Source organism: Passer domesticus, chromosome 1 (assembly GCF_036417665.1).
Source record: "Passer domesticus isolate bPasDom1 chromosome 1, bPasDom1.hap1, whole genome shotgun sequence".
NCBI lineage: Eukaryota > Metazoa > Chordata > Aves > Passeriformes > Passeridae > Passer > Passer domesticus.
The window spans coordinates 20,587,935-20,605,793 of NC_087474.1; the positions used below are offsets into that span (position 1 = coordinate 20,587,935).

General features: G+C 34.7%; 1 protein-coding gene across 3 annotated transcripts in view; it reads right to left on the minus strand.

Annotated features, from left to right (window-relative positions):
• Window positions 1–2,787: 2,787 nt before the first annotated feature.
• Window positions 2,788–17,859, minus strand: part of ABCB1 (ATP binding cassette subfamily B member 1) — a 48,611-nt gene continuing 33,539 nt past the window's right edge. Inside the window, exons 19-30 of one of the 3 annotated variants that reach the window (XM_064409095.1) lie at window positions 17,315–17,461; window positions 16,878–16,982; window positions 15,572–15,649; window positions 14,083–14,166; window positions 12,830–13,033; window positions 10,915–11,015; window positions 9,799–9,939; window positions 8,527–8,683; window positions 8,024–8,221; window positions 6,094–6,300; window positions 5,024–5,170; window positions 2,788–3,641 (exon numbers count right to left, since the gene is read on the minus strand). In XM_064409095.1, coding sequence (XP_064265165.1) covers window positions 3,447–3,641; window positions 5,024–5,170; window positions 6,094–6,300; window positions 8,024–8,221; window positions 8,527–8,683; window positions 9,799–9,939; window positions 10,915–11,015; window positions 12,830–13,033; window positions 14,083–14,166; window positions 15,572–15,649; window positions 16,878–16,982; window positions 17,315–17,461 — 1,764 coding nt within the window. In that variant the 3' untranslated portion in view covers window positions 2,788–3,446. Of the gene's footprint in view, window positions 3,642–5,023; window positions 5,171–6,093; window positions 6,301–8,023; window positions 8,222–8,526; window positions 8,684–9,798; window positions 9,940–10,914; window positions 11,016–12,218; window positions 12,420–12,829; window positions 13,034–14,082; window positions 14,167–15,571; window positions 15,650–16,877; window positions 16,983–17,314; window positions 17,462–17,859 lie in introns of those variants that run through there. The other 2 variants (XM_064409108.1, XM_064409099.1) reach the window with 2 other exon arrangements.

Here is a 17,859-nt window from a genome sequence, read left to right on the forward strand (position 1 = left end):
AAGAATTGAATGGTTTTTCCCTGTATCCATAAGCAGTGTATCAAATTTCTTCTTTCCTCCAAGTTGTCTTGTTTCCTTTCAATGATCAAATCTACAAGTTAGACTGGATTTTCAGGGAGAGGCATATGACAAAGAGTTATAAAGGTACAAATAGACTATACACCTTGAGGAAGAGGTTTATGTCTATTTGTGCTATGAATAATTACAAGGATTACTCATTTACAAATGCTAAAAGGAAGTATTTAGTGTCTTTCAGAAATTAAGATACTGGGAAGGTTGATTTTATAGACGAGTATAGCAACAGGAAAGAGACACCAGAATCAAAGGATTTACTTTCAAGAAAGGAGAACTGGTTCCACTAAATCTTGATTGATGGGGAGTCAGTTTTAGGGCAGGAGACCATTGAACTTCTCCAAACATGTGGGATTGTTCAGGAAGAACATTGAAGGAATGCCTGAAGAAGAGACTAGTGGAGATCCAGAACTGGTGTATAGTCTTTCGTTGGACATGGTACATGGTCTGCAGTACTGGTGGGAAATACTCCTTCAGAAACTCTTGAGGCAAGGGAGAATGATGGAGCATACTCATGCTCTCACTCTATGTCAGAAATTATTGAAGGGTTTAGAAATTAGATACTTGTTGTGAAAGGAACAGCCAATTATCCTTGCAGGAATCAATGCACTGGAGAAAGAGGGCCATAGGACATTTGGTATTTAACAGCCAGATAAGAATCTGTAGTAAGAATTGCTTTCTACACCTAAATCCTCTTTTTCTTCTGAGACCTCTATTTTGATTAATTGTTTCAGCAGGAGGGCTATCAGACTGTTGAATGTAAGTCATGCTTTCTGTTTCCTCACAGTCAGTGGCATTTGCTTGCAAAGTGGTTGGGATTGCCAGGGCAGTGTCCATGCTAACATCTCTCTAAAGACTTGCTCCAAATATAATGGGTCTAGAGGCACAAGAATGTGTGGAAAACATGAAATGACCTCCCCTCAAAACAGTGAGTGCTGCTTGAAACTGCTGCAGGCTCTCAAAGACAGAGGAAAAAAGGCCTATTATTTCAGAATAACAACATATACATATCATCCTTCTCATGGGCAAAGACAAGAGCTGACTGCTCCAACAAGGGGGACAGAGAGCTCAGACAAGTGTCTTGTGACATCAAGGGGAACCAGAATGGTTACAGCCTAACTGAAAAGGCAGAGCTAAGGAGTAAGACCTCTTAAGCCCCTTGCAAAGATGTGGTAGAATAATGGTCCTTAAAGCAGAATTGTCCTAGTTCTGTCAACCCTTCCTCTGGATAAATCATTGCAATTTAAAGGTGTGTGAATAGAATATGATGAAGAACACATTTTTTTGAGGAGCTTTTGTCCATCCTTTTGGCTTTGTGCCTATAAACTATATGATGAAGTATTGAATGTTAGTTCAATTGTAGCAATACGGCTGTTGTGATCTTCTGAAAAAAAAATTCTGAAAAGGATGTAATTGTGAGCAGCAGCATAGCTGTTCAAGCACTTATAGTGGATTTTGAATTATTATACAAACTTTTTCATAAGTCTCAACAAATACTTCTTTAAAAAAGAAGTAGAAAAAAAGAATGGGGGAAAATAGATTGTTTTGGAAAGTTTCTGCATTTGACATGAATTTCTGAAATCTATTTCAAACTACATGGCCAAAACTTTAAAAAAAAATTCAGATGTTTCTGGTAAAATATTTACAGTGTTATCTTGATTTTCATGAAGAGCTAAATTGTTCTGGTAAATCAAGCATCTTTGAAATGAGTTGGGGAAATAACTCAGTCATTCTTAATCCAGTAATAAGAAAATGTATCATCAACAATCAGAAAAACTAGTTTAAAAACAAAATACTAACATCCAGAATTTAATTTAAAAAAATCACTTTCACTATATTCTTACTTGAGTCTTTAGACTATGATGTTGAAGAATACCTATTCAATTCTTAAAGTTGAAAGTATAACTTATTTATATTATTATGCAGAGTAATATCCTTATGGACAGACAAGAACCTTATTGTATCAAGCAATGCATAAATAGGAAACAAACAAATTTTCCAGTCAAACTGGTTTTCCATCTAAGACAGAAACTAAATAAAATAGGTGTGTGATTCAAGAGGAATACAGTGAGACTGCATCAATCAACATTCTGTAGAGTGTAATTAGTACATGGTGGAGCCTAATTGACATGCCTATCTGCCTACAGACTGGTTCTGTGTGAGTAAATACCTAGGTGCAGGTATGACAGACCATATATATAAATCTCAGGGAAAGAAATTGCTATGACGGAAGTGTGGATGATTGATTAATCAAGACAGTTTTAAACTTAAAAACAAAACTTTACTGCATAAATACTAACAAAATACATACTGTTTAGTTATTAATAATTATTAGTCAATATTACTCCACGTTTGAAGCAGTTAGCCCTTAACAGCCATCCTATATTTGCAAATAATATACAATATCCCAGAGCCCATGCCAGGAATTCAGCACCGATGGTTACAGTCCTTGAGAGTCTCAGTCATGGCAGTGCTCAGATTCAAGAGCTCTTCAACCAAGGACATCAACACTGAAAAGGATGCCTTCCTTCCCCATCCTCCAAGTCCAAATCCAGGATTTTCACCTTGTATGAAATATTGCAGTCTTTAGAGAGCTCTTAGTCCTTGACCTCTGACTCCTAGGACTTTGAGAGACTTGCAGAGAGTACTTTCCCAGGCTGCAGCAGATGCCTTGTCTTGCTCATTGGTTATGGTCTTGGGTTTTTTCCTTATCTGCTGTTTAATTTCTGTTTCATTTCAAGCAGTCTTTTTCCATCTCTTAAGGTTGCAGCTCTTCAATGATCAGTAACTAACCATCAGTAAGGTACTCACAGTTCTGGGACATTTGCTTTCAGCCTGTGCCCGTATTTTCAAGGCCTTTACTGACATCCCAGGCTAAAACTCCACATCATAACAAGAGACACTTGGCATCAAGCTTCAGCTGACCTGCAAGTTCTCATAACATATGGTAACAAGCCTAATAGGCCAGGACTGACTGTCTTACACAGGCACAGCGAGGATAAGGCTTGAGGTTTATTTCTGACAGGAGCAAAACTGTTTTTAATGAGCATGAAAATATTTCCAAGTTGCTTACACTTAATTAGCGTGATCTTTGAAAGAGTTCAAAGCAAACTAATAATAATTACATTTGGCTTAGCATGCTTCTATTTTCATGAGTGCCATGGGCATCTGCTTTGGCCACATAGAAAAGAGGTTTGAATAATGAAAATGAGTAGTGAGAAACTGGTACACATTTACTTAGTATTTCTTGGGTTTGTATAGCTTATGAAAGAAAACCAAAGGTATGAAGACTGACTGTTGATACTGAAATAATTACAATGACAAAAGTAGCCACAGTGACAACTCAGAGATAAATACTGCCTTGAGATGTTGCATTACCCACTCTGAACATTGACCAGGGAATAGTAGACGCCCTTTTCAGCCAGCAGCTGCTGGTGGGTGCCCTGCTCTGTGACCCTGCCGTTCTGGACCACGGCGATCTTGTCGGCGTTCTGGATGGTGGAGAGGCGGTGCGCTATCACGATGCACGTCCGGCCTTCTCGAGCCTTATCCAGCGCTTCCTGCACAATCTGCACAAGGAGCAAACCCAAAGGTGAGCTATTCCCACAGCTGTGTGACTTACACCTCAATTGCCATCTGTGAGCTCTAATATGACAGTGAAGGAAAGGGGATATATGTTGCTCATGCTTCTTAATTTAGAATTACCCCGCGCTGGCAGAGTCCAGACTGGTAGAGTGGATAATGCTGTGATAGTTACGAGAATTAGGAGGAACCAGGCTCATTACTGAGATGCATGGCAGGAGAAAAAAAGAAAATAGTTTTAAATTGTAGGAGATGTTCTGACTGGATATAAAAAGGATTCACTGCAAGGATAATTAGGCATTGGAACAGGCACAAAAACATCTCTACTGAATCTCCTTGAGATTTTCAAGTACCCTACCAGACACAGCATAAAGTAATCTAAATTTGAGTTCAGTATTGGCCTTTGTGTGAAGAGGAAGTTTAATTGGGGACCTTCAGAGCTTCCTTTCATGACTGATTAATTATATATGGAAGTCAATATTCTTGGGCCAGCTGCTATCACACTAGTTCTCATGATTTCACAGGGACTGTCATGAATCACATTTTCTTAAAGTGATCACTGGAAAAAAGACATTAAAAAACAATCTCTGCTTTCTTGTATTTATTCCTTATGCTTATTAATACAGAATAAAGTAAGAGGTTAAATTTAAATACCTAACTGGCATATAATCAAGGAAAAAGAAATCACGGGATTATTTAATGGCATTTTCCCCTTAAACCTCATTTTTTCATGCCTACAATTGATCAAAACTTAGTAGAAAATTTTAACTTTCCAGATTATAATACATGATATAATATTTGCCTCATTAATAGTAAGTATTTGTGTAGACTCTCTGTTAATTTTCTACAGCTGGATTGTTCTTCTGCAGTATCAAGATTAAAGCATTGGGCTTAAAAAATAAGAAAATGTTCTAGCAATTTTTATCTAAAATTTTCATTTTAGCCATAAACATGTAGCAAGGACCAGAGAGCAATGGGAGAAGGAAGAAAACTTAAGAAAGCCATAGATCAGTTTCACAGAAAGAAACCCCCAATGTTCTCTGGCAGTACCCTCAATTTTTTGTTTCTGTAGTTTGAGTGTCCTGATTCAATTTTCATAGCACTTTCTCAGCTGAAGCCTGAAGACTTCTAGACTAAGAAATGCATTCTTCATTGCAACTTCAATCTGCCTACTGCCATACAGATATAAAAAATACTTTTTTTTTCCCCCCACCAAGGAGGGATAAGACATTTGCATTTGCCTAAATATGCAATTTGCATAAAACACCATATTTCCAGCTTTTGTCTTTAAACTGTGGGAGTAAAAACAGCAATCATAATCCAAAAAATGAAGTTTAGATTCCAGATTCCTGGCTGGGACTTAAATTACCTTTTCACTTTCTGTGTCTAAGGCAGAAGTGGCTTCATCCAGAAGCAGAATTTGGGGCTTGCGTACGAGAGCTCGGGCGATGGCGATGCGCTGCTTCTGGCCACCAGAAAGCTGCGTTCCCTTGTCCCCTACACGGGTGTTGTATTTCTGGAAAAAATTATTTAAGTTCAGACCGTGAATGAAAATCAGTTTGGATGTATATTGAAGCATATCATCTCTGACACCAGCCTCCCATTATCTGAGTACTCCACACCAGCAGCTTTCTGAAAGCTGACCAGAATTTCTATCTGCCATAGATCTATAGATCTCTTACTAGTAGACTTCTTTATAGCATCAAGTGTTTAATGAATTCAAAGCAACAAGCCACTCTAAGGTTGAAATGACAATGTTATTCTCAATCAGAAAACACAACACCAAAGGTCAGTGAAAGTCTGTCACAATACTGGGGTTCAAATTCTGAAAAATCATTCAAAGTGAGATGAGTATTTAGGGGAAATGTGATTAAAGTTTTAGCCTTTCTGAATACTTGTAATTACATCTTCCTGGTCACTATATAAGGACAAGATTTTGTGCATGGCAGACCTTTCATCTGACCCAAGATGCTCTGTTTTATATTATTATGTGTTTGTCTCATGCATATAGGTGAAAAATTCTTAGTAATTTTCAGACTACAGGAATACTTGAAATTCAAATTCTAGCTAGGTATAACTGGAAGAAAGTGTAAAATCACCCATCTAGCAGAATCTTTTACATATGTTTGAGACAGACAGGAGCTTAAAAAAATGTTCAATTTAAAAAACCCCATCTCCTAGTTGGAGCTCTCAGTTAGTTATAATTGTGTGTCTTCTTCCCCTGAGATCTTAAAAGTTTCACTCTCCATCTGACAATGGAATCTTCCAGAGTGAAAATAAGTATTCTAAACACAGTTAAGGAAAATATTTTAAAAAATGTTTCAGATTTATTTTTATCTCAGAGAATTATTGTACCCCAGGTAATTATAAGCAGACAGTTTTTCCCTGCCACTTAAGTTCACATCCAGTTCTGAGAAGGAAAGAAAGGGAATAACTTACATCTGGCAGTGAGTCAATGAAGGAATGGATGTTGGCCTGTTTTGCTGCACTAACAATTTCCTCATGGGACACCTGCCGACTGTTATCTCCGTAGGCGATGTTTTCGGCAATAGTGAAGTCAAACAGGATTGGTTCTTGTGAGACAATACCAATCTGAGCTCTCAGCCACTGGATATTCAGTGACTTTGCAGTTTTGCCATCAAAAAGCTGAGAAAGCAAACATTTAAAATTTTAGTCACACGGCTATATATGAGTTTGAGACTTACTGTAAATTCATACAGAGAAATTGTGCAATTGCAGCTCTTTTCCTTAGCTCTTTCTTACCAATTGCAAGCCCACATAATCCCTTCCCCTCCTTCTTGTCTATGTTCCAACATTTTCTAATTCATAGAAGTGAATGATGCCTCAATCCTTTTCTTTACTTCAATATTTAATTAGGATTTTGAAGACAGTGGAAGATAGAATATGCTGAAGCAACTTCAAAGAACTTTGGGTAAAGTTCTTTCAATTGTTTCTTCAGCAGGAAAATTTTCCTCTATTTTGCATCTATAAAGAAGAAATTTACTTCCTTAAGATGTCATTTGCAGCCAGTTTTCTTTATTGGCAACTTCTTATACTTCTGCTAAATATGCCTACTGAATTGCTATAATTTTCTATTAAATAAATAAAACCAGAATTTTAATTTATTTTTAATGTATCATAATTACACCAATCACCTTAATTTGGACACAAATATACCAGAACATTAAAAGGGCTGTTGAATTTCGACCAGAGTGACCCAGTGCAGCACTTAGGCTCTGTGCTGGGTGACATGATCAGCTGGATAGTTGAAGAATTGCCCCCTTTATAGCATGGCTGTTGGAGGAGATTATTCACTAACTCCACTGCTGATGCTAGAACAGTCAATTTTCAGCCAATATAACTTTTTCTTCAACTGAAAAGGTGTCATAATGAACCTGATTCAAAATCCAGTGAAATGAGGGAATTTTGTGAACAGCTGTTCTGACATTTCTGCTTTTTTCAATCAGATCACAGTGCAACTTAGATTGAGAATTGGTCCAACAGTTTTGTGGTTTCTATGGCACAGGTCTGTGCTTCACCCTTCAGTAAACTGTTGGTTATTTATGGACACAAGGTCAGAAACACTGGGAAGGAAGTTGCATTTTGTTAAATTCACTTTTGGATCACCTATGCTGCCTCTTTCTACACATCATTTTGCTACACTGAACCTTTTTTGGCACTTTTAACCTCAAAAAGTCTTTTCCATTGTATCTAGTCTTTATTTAATTACAGTTTTATGTTTTGTGAGTATCTCTGCAGAGACAAGTTCTAAAATCCTTCTTATTATCACCTCATAAAGGCCAAAATGTGTGCTCTGTTTCAGACAAACCTCTGAGCATATTTACACCAAAGACCAACAGCAATTAACAGTACCACTATGTGAAAATGAATGAGTAGTATAGGAAACCCTACACTTTAAACTGAAATTACTGAAAGTATTTACAATCTATCACTTAATAAGCAGGCATACTCTTAAAGATATTTTGACACAGAAGAATTATGAAAAAAATTACTTTTGTCAATATTCACCTTTTTTTTTGGAAAGAACATAGATGGAAAATTCTATTACTAGATCATACAGAAGTAGATACATATATTAATAGTTTTTAAACTGTTCTTATTATAAAATCCTCAGGAAATTTGCCCTGAATTTAAAGCCATCATGAGACTGTGGATCAGTAATTGTAATGTGGGAAACTGGGACTTACATACATCTAGTTTAATTAAGGACATCCAATGAGTCACTGCTGATTTTTACATTAAAAATACTTAAAAAATAAAACTAGAAATACCCATTGTACTTATCACAGAAAATTAATGAAGAACAGCTTCACTTATCCTGTTGACATGTTCTTACAAAAATACTTACCATTTCTCCATCGAGTGGGTCATAAAATCTCTCAAGGAGCTGAACAACGGTGCTCTTTCCACAGCCACTGCTGCCAACAAGAGCCAGAGTTTGTCCCTTTTCTACTTTTAGATTCAACCCTTGGAGGATTTTGACCTCTGGACGGTTTGGGTAGTTAAATGCCACATCTTTGATTGTTATGTTTCCCTCAAATGTTTCCTACAATGAAAATATTATCACTGTTGCATCTTTAAGACAAATTCACAGATGATTAGAATTGCAGAAGTATCCCCACCCCCCCAGAAATCAATAGATATTTTCAAAACAAATACCCTTTTGACTCTTTGTGCAAAAGCTGAACTCACAATAGCGAACTTGGTCCATTTTGTGTTCAGATAGTGTCAAAGACGCATTGTGATAAGGATGGAATCAGAAGGAGAGGAAGAATCAGTTTGAAGAGAGTGAGGAGAGTGCTGTCCATATCACCAGTAAATAGTGTCACCCAGCACACATGGCTTACTCACAGGCTTGTCTCCTTCCTCACTGTAACTGTCTATTGAGGGCACTCTTTCAAACAGCAGAAACAAGTGAGCTGCTGATATCTTGGCTTTAGCATAGTCTGGAGCAAAGGAACTGGTTTGTCCGAGTGCCATTGCACCAAATACAACAGCTGAAAACACTCTACAAAGAAATGAGGAAAAAAAATATCATGAAGAAAAGACCAGTGGAAATCTGGCTGCAGTCAGCTTTTACTCAGAGAAAGAAGAGAGCTAAATTTAGAAAGAATTAAGTAGTAATCAACTGTTATTGCTTTAATTATTAATTTAGCTCCAGAAATTCATTTTATTTTCTTTTAATGAAATGAGATAAACATGCCTGCATTCCAAATTAAGTGTTTTCATTACTTATTAGCAATAATTTCTTTAGCTTCTTTTATTTTGGTTAGTATATTAAGTCTCAGCTAGGGCTATGAGGAAAGGGGTCAAGGGATGGCATCACTGTTACTCTAATGCTGTTCCATCCTCACTGTGGTTTCCTCTCTAGGTTTCAATGACCTTTAGGAGTTAGTGATCACTTTTTAAGGCATCAATGAAAGTAAGAAATCAAGCCTGTAACAAGGTGACAACAAAGATTTAATTTTCTACTACATCTCTGCTGGAAAAAAATGCAGGATTTACAGTGATGATAAAGGTTAAAAACTATGCTTTTGTTGGTTTTTGATGACTTTTATGTCATTTTATGGAATTTTATGTAATTTATAGGCTACATTAGAATAGTTTAAAAACCTGTTGTCTTCAGCTATTACTTACTGCCACACACCATAGAAACAAAATTAACCCAAGAACAGCTATTTGGCATATGACACCTCTTAGCCTGTTTTAAGGCAAAGTAAAATAAATTCATTTTTATTAACTTTGTCTTTTTTCTTCAGAACTACATAAAGTCATCTGTTTTATTCTGTCTTTGAACAGCATAGAAGGGCTCACACAGTTTTTGCTCAAACCCTGCCTTTCAAATCTAACCAGAAATTCACTCTCTTGCTAGAAATGTTCAGCAAGCAGATGGAATGCAGACACTTTCTAACATGATGAGCTGAGTTAACTGTCTTTAATTAGGTTGGCAACAAAAAATCAATATGGTTGACCTTCTTGGGTATTCAGGTCATTGATAACCACACTGGCAGGATCTCAGTCTATCATACTTGTTTTCATAGCCCTGTATTGAACAGTTACTCTTAAATTATAAATATTTTTTTCCTGAACAGACAGAAAAGAGATTGTAAAAGAGATACTTACAAAAATACACTTTTATACTCCATGTATCCATTTACCACTAGATAGGCACCAAAGCGGAAGCAGCCAGCATAGGTGAAGAACATCATTGCTTGTGAAAGGGCAAAACAAAAGCCAAATATATGTGCCTTCTTCACAGAATTTCTGTACAGAAAGAATGCATATTTTCATCAAAGTGTGCAGTCATACTGAAATCCTAGTACACAAAAAACAATTGACTTCAATTGATACTGTTAGAAATGGAAAGGTTACATGCACTGAAACATTAACTAAAAACACATCTCTCTCACAGGACAGTAAGTTCTTATTTATACTAGAACAACAGCAAGATGAAAGTCTTGGAGCTATCCCATCAATGCCAACCCTGAGAATGGTTAGGAATTGTCCTGCAAATCATGAGATATTAACTCAAAAGCTAGCAGCCTGGGAAAAAAGCTAAGTAATACCTTTTATGTCCTGCACTGTGCTCTAACCACTCATTTATTATGGTGGATATGTTAGTGGCACCCCTGCTTCTTTCCCATTATATCTGTGTACATATACTTTCATTTTCTTTACTTTTCTCAGAGATGTCTGAAAATTAAACAGTCTAGTCTGGAACAAATAAAACTTTAATTGGTAGAATCTATTTAGTTGTTTAAGACTTTTAAATTTTTTAATTTTGATTTAATCTAGACAGACTTATATTACTTTATTTTCAGCCTAAATCCAGTAAGTATTTATTCAAATGTTTTCAATCTTATCAACACTTTAAAAAGCGGCTCAATGTAATATTCAATTTACATTAAAATAGTTTTAATTAAATATCCAACAAATCAGGTGAAAATTTAGATTAGACCATTTTGAAAGCTCACTTAAAACCAACATTTTTTCCAAACTAAGTAACATTGTAATAGGAGATACCAATATTATAACAGAAAATTAATTAATTTAAATTTTAAAAAATGTTGAGTGGTGGTGGTTACATTTGTCAATACAAATATACAAAACATTGACATTAATTCTGAGATAATTAAATTATACATTAAATCATACACACTATTAAAAAAACTATTATTGTCAAAGTAAATGTTTGCAATTTATTACAGACTTTTTTTAGCTTAGTTATTTTTATTATACCTGTATGGTACAATCAGATGTTCTCCATACATCGACTCAAATTTTCTTTCTCGGGTCAAGCTAACAACAGTTCTGATATTTTCTATTGCTTCTGTCGCTATCTGCAATAGAAAAACAAATGCTTTAATCAAAAGTTAAGTATGCTGCAATTCCTCATTTTAAATTAGTAGAAGATTCTGTTGGAATACAATTTTATATTTTATACTGGTTATTAAAATCATCAACTGCTGATATAAAAATAAGCATTTTATATTTTTATTTTTAGAACAATGAGATTTTCTTAAAATGTTCACAATTTTCTAATAAGACTTCTTTAATATTCTACAAATAAATGGTGAAAAACCATTAAACAGCAATAACAAATATAGAGAATATACTTAACATGAAAATGGCACATTAGCATTCAACTTTGAATCCACAGAGTTTGGGCTATAATCAAAATGTCCAGGTTATTTAGGTGCCTTAGAGCCAAACTGAGATCTCAGCAGTAAATATTTGCTCTGATACCATCTTTTAGCTTGCAGATGCTTTAGATTTGAGTCACTTGTATACATAAATGCTCCATGGGAGATTTGAGATTAGAATAGATTCAAATAGATTGTCCAGGTAAGTGGTAGAGTCACTGTCTCTGCATGGGCTCAAGAGATGGATGTGGCACTTCAGGTATGTTTTAGGGGTCATTATGGTGGTGCTGCCTTGATGGTTGCACTTGATGACCTTGAAGGTCTCTTCCAGCCTTGATGATTCTCTCAAAAGACTCTCAAGGCTTCAATGCATTTTGCTATCATATATATTTTATGTAATTTTAGTTTAATTAAGACCATAAAGTAAGGTTCTATAGTAACCCAAATGCAGCAACTCTTTACAGAAAGTGAATTTTCCAGATGGAACACTATTTTTACTGAAAAAAATCTCCCATTTTTAAAAAAATGTGAATTGAATAAAATGCCTACAGTCCAGTGCTTGCTTAGGTGGCCTTGAGAAGGGAAACTCACATTACTATGAAAAGAAAATATTTTTTTAAGTTTCAAAAAAAAACCCCATAAATATTTGTAACACCCATGCTAATTCTTCACAATAAGCTCCATTAAGAAAGTCTTTAGTGTTTATTCCAAGAATTGTCAACTATTTTCTATCACATCTTACAACAAAACAAAATAAATGCTCATGCCTCAGAGAGAAGCAGAAGAAATGAACGCAGTTGAAATGAAAGGAATGGAATTCCATGACCTTAGAAAATTATTTTCTTTTCAGTAACTTTTAAAAAGAGTAAGACATAGGAAGAGATTTTAGAAAAGTTTTACCTTGAAGAAAGCAGTATCTGGAAAGTGATGAAATAGTTGTTCTGTCCCAAAAGGATTTTTGGAATGAAGTGACATTAAATGCCTTCATTTAATTTGTTAAACAAGACTCTAGCCTTCTTGCTTTTCAGTTCTCATCTTTCTCTTCCACTCAAGAAACAAAGGAATGGCAAACAGAAACCAGTGGATATATACATATTATCACTGCAAACATTAATAAGATGAAGAAGGGGAGAGAAAAAAAAAAGAGCAGTGTAATAAATGTAAGATAGATGGCATGCCAAAAAGGGATGACAGGAAAAAAAAAAGAAAGTCAAAATGAAGGTGATTGCAAAATAAGGAAAACAAAGATGTCTAGAAAATGAATGAGAAGAGAACATGCCTGAATTGTCCTTAGCACATTTCAACATTTAACTACAAAAATATTCATGGGAAGGCTTCAATTGTTATTGAAGAGGTGTGATGCTCTGTAGGTCTTCTAGTGTACCTGGCTGTCTTTGGAACTTGCATATTGTGAAATGTTCATGACTCAGAAGTCATACATCCATTAACAATGCCTTGGTAAACATGACTGTATACATTATACAGAAACAGATTAATTTCTCTAGACCCACCTTTCCTGCAGCTTCCAGCTCTCGTTTATCTTTCTTAGCGTGACCAGCCAACATCTTCATTTCAATCATTCCTGCCACTGCAATGATGGGCACAACAGCTAAAAGCAGCAGGGTCAGCTGCCAGCCATAAATTAATGATATAATAATTCCAGTCCCCAGGTTGGCTACGTTTTGGGCAATTAATGCTAGTCTGACACCAGTTGCCTGGACAGAGAAAAAAGACATTTCTTACCAACATAACTGCATTTTAAATAAGGAAAGCATTTTCACCCACAAAATTCCCGATTCTCAAAGCACTGCTTAGAAAGGCTTTACTCAGTTTTGCTAATTTTCAAAATGGTAGTTTCTTAAATGCTTTTATAAAAAATTACCTAGATCATATTTATTTCTTTTTTCCCCATATTCTGATTATTTCAATTTACTCTGCAATTTCTAAATTCTGCTCTTGAAACTAAAAAAGTTTTACCTTCATCACATACTCACATTTACATCTAAACAATAGAATCTGTCATGTTTTCTATATCACAGAGCTACAAATCATCACACAGAGTACAATAAGGAAGAAAATTAAATATTTAACTTTTCCTATGGAAATAAAGCCAAAGATACTGCAGAATCCTTCTGTTTACAAAAATCCCAAGCATATAACTTCATGTAGCAGTAAAAATTTACCTAAGCATACCCAAATGATTACATTCAGTGTACTTTAGCTTGCTATTACAGACACCTGAAAGCACAGAATTTACTTATAAAGAATCTCCATAAGGTAACAGGGAAAAGGAAGTAAATTGCTGAAAGTTTATTTTTTTAAATAAAAAATCTGTCCTACCAAAAAAATAGCAGGAGATCATAAACTGGATAAATTTAGTTACGTGTCTTTAGGTGAATAAGATCTCTTTAAAAAGACTACTTAAGTAAGAGATTCCCAATAGATTTGTTTAATAATAAAGATGACAACACAGCACAATAGGTTTTTTTTAGAAAAAATTATTTGGAAATAAGTCTGTAAATACATATTACCAAAATTTTCATAAAGTGCATCAGTGCATTCTCTACCAGCTATTGCTGTATATATATAATTATATATATATATATATCAATAGCTGGTATAATAATTAATATATAAAAATACTATTTTATAGTATATTTTAGTTGTCAAAATTAAGACTGTTTTCCAGCTAGTCAAACCCAAGCTGCATCTTCATTACATGCTAAACCAAATAGGAAAACTTCCAACCCAAAATTTTACTTACTCCTTTCACTTGAGAGGCATCATTAGCAAGTCTTGTCGTTAATGCTCCAGTGCTATTTTTAGGATTATCAAACCAGGCCATATCCTACAATAGGAAAAATTATTTTTAAGACCAGATTTTGGACATTTCAAATAATTTCAAGTAAATCTGGTATGTGAATCTAAGTAAATCTGCCTCCGTTCTACATATTTAAATAAGTTTAATTCCATCATTGCACATTGAATATATTTAGAAAGAAGTGTAATCTTGTGAATCATTGATATATTCATTGTCACTGCTGAGAAGGAAGGGGAGCAGCTGAGAGATTCCCAAAAGCAACATTTACCCTCCCTCACTGCTGCTCCTTCACTGAATCTGCTTGGAGGAGAGGACTCTTTGGTCACACTCCCTCGTGGTTGCAAAGCTGTTGGGGAGGGGTTAAATGTAAAGCATTTTCAGGTTAAAATCGAAGTATTTCTTGCTTTGTTTCTTTCCATAGTGAAGAGGATTATTTGGAAGCTATGAGGTACCAACAAACCACCACCAACAACAACAAAAAAAAACCCCAATTGAAAAATCAAACTATGCTACCTGAGGAAAGCTAATTGCTGGGGTAAGATACACAGTTTATTATTTATTCACCATGTGACCAAATATCTGATTTAAACTGTCACATGTACTATGCATTGAATGAGGTCCTGGTGATGTATTACAGGCATTTGTGACCTCAAGACTCAAGTGTCAGATTGCCTTTTCATTAGATTTTTAGTATGGCTGATCTATAAATCATGATTTTTCAGACTGCAGTTGTTTTCTGTCACAGTGAAAATAGTAATGTTCACATGAATCAAATTCTGTGTCTACATGTAGCTTTATGTGCATTTTTAAAACCCCATGACTGTCATATTTTGTATTTCAAAATCAAAAATACTGATCCTGAAATCATGCAAAACTAAGGCAAATTTAGAATTACTTAACAACATTACATTCTATTTATATTTTAACTCTATGAAAGTGGTTTTACTTTTCAATACACAATCTTATTGTTGCATTAACAAACAACAATTAGCGATTTGGGGGCTTGTACAGAGACGTCAAATAAATTTTAAAAAACACATATCTGTACATATCACAATTCAAACCGGACATTTGAAGTAAGAGTTACAGTGTAAGTTGTGTTGCATTTCTTTAGGGGAGATAGGGCCCAAAGAAAGCAAAGTAGGTAAATTAACAGACAATGGAATACTGCTGGTGCACATCAACTTGTCAGACCCTTGTAACTTGGCTGTAAAACGAAGTCTTTGCAAGGAGTACATGAAAAACTCTTGTATTGATTTAAGACTCTCCCTAAGGATACTTTGCATAACCACATGTAATTAATCAAATTGGTTTTTAGTCTGATTTAAACAATATTCTCTGTATGACAGAGTGATGTAAAATACAGTTATTTTATATCAATACCATCAATTATTTTGAGAACCTTGGAAATCAAAATATTTCTTATCTTTACCTGTCTAAGCATTGCTTTAAATGCCATGAATCGAAGCCTCATTGTCAGAATTTCTCCAGCTTTGCCAAATGTGAATCCCTGTTTGAGAAAAAGTACAATGCTTAGTATAGTAATACACTGTTTGTGTTTATTCAATAAATTTAGATAAATTGCCTCTACAATGTCAAAGTAAAATATATTGCAGTCCTGTTTGCAGAAAGCAAATGTAAAACCAGGTTTAATAAACATAAATTCCAATAGGTTCACAGTACTGACATTCAAATACTGTTAATAAAAAAAATATAGGGAGCATAGCAATATTTCCTAGCACTGCTTCACCAGCATGCTTTGAGGAGAAGGTTACTAATCAACCCTTTGTCTTTTGTCTGAGTCAATGTAAGGCAGATTTAAACAAGTAACATTTAGGTCATTAATTTTAGATTAAAGGCTTTTCAAGGCAACTTGGGTTCAGTCAAATGCATCAGTCAGCCAAATTTAAAAACATTACCTTAACATTTCTAAACTGAGCAAACCTATCACAGCCCTGCACTACTCAGCCTTCCATACTCAAGGCCCTTTTTTGCTTGTGCAATGAGACAATTCTACAAATAAACCAGGTTCCTGCAAGAGGCTGTTTATGCTGCTGTCCCAAGCATGTTATTATTTCACTCTGTGGGCTCACTTAACAGATAAAATTATACCAATATGTTCCTAAATTATAAAATGGATTATATATGAAAATATTTAATATGATTACTACCTTTTTTCTTTTTAAGTGGCACTGTTGTAGCAGGTACAACTTCTAGTATTTCAGCAGGAAGAAGTAATATCAGTGTGATGAGTGTTACCTGACAAACTGGGCCTGGGAGTCTCCCACGAGAGAAATATGGGACATTCCCTTGGACAAGGAAAGGGTTAGGGAAGTAACATATTGGAGAACAAAGGCAGGAGACTGATAGACTTTCAGTTACTAACAGATAGGAAAGCTTGAGGTGAGAGGGGGGTGGTAGAATGTGAGGACTGGAGAGGTTTCCTGTTAGCTGGCAATGGAATATGAGTGAGAAAATCCAGAGTTTCATGATGAGAAGTGTCTGACTGATGAACAAGATGGGAATTTCTAAAGTTAAGAGGTCTGAATAGATTCAAAACACTCTTCAACACAAGCAGCTCTAGGTCAAAAAAGTTTCAGCACAAGACATATCCAGAACCATAAATACAGGTTCTGGTTTGAGTTGGAGACATTTTATGAAGATGCAAATTTTTAGAATATTTCAGGTTTCTAAAACACGATGAACAATTAAAATAAGGTTAAAATATTAAAACATACCTGAAAAAAGAAAGTAAAAAAGGAAATGATCCCAAGTACTAAAAACAGCAGTGAATATAAGTTGCTCTGTTTTCTTAAGACGTCCTTGTCAGTCTCTGAAAAAATCTATAATATAAAATTTGAAACAAGGTTTTTATAACTAAGTTTTTAACTAACAATCTAAAATACTCATCTTTCTCAGTAACTTTTTTTGGTAGTCAATTGCATTAATATGAAATGTGATCATATATCACATAATATTTAATGTATAACAAGCATATTTCAGGTTGTAGCAAGATTTTTAGCATTTTGTGTCATATAATTTTTCAGATTTTTGTAAGAATGCTTCATCCACTCTTCAGCTTCAGTGATTGTTTTTAGTGATTGTTTTTAACCTAATTTTATTAGAAATAAATATTGTGGGCTTATAGTTTTTTGCTTATTTTATTCTAACTTACCCCAATAATTTCAGAAAATATGACTGCAAATGCAGGTTGTAAAGCTCCATTGATAATTGCACACAAGGTTCCAGCTACAAAGTATGGCCATTCAGTTTTGTTTAATTTCATAATTTTCAGAAATGAAGCTGGAGGCATTTCTTCAGCCTAAAAAATGTGAATTGCATTAGGACAAACATGAATATATTCAGAGAAATACAGAGAAAAGGAGAGATTAATAATCAATTTCTTATTCCCAGAATCTATTCAGGGGAAGCAAAACTGTATAGTTTTTAATAACATGAATAAATGACTGTGCATTTTTTTTGTTGTTGTTCTAACACAAGGGAGATCTGTACACTATATCTACAACACTTTTCTTTTTATATTAGTTTATCCATGAAATTTTTGTTGGTGAATACTTTGGTATAAGTTAGTGATGACTGAACTACTCATTCTGGGTATATTACTGTGAGTAATTCATGGCTGGATTAATTCAAATAATTGTTCATGAAGCAATTTATAACAGTAAAATAATTGCTGTAAATATGAATGTAATCATATTT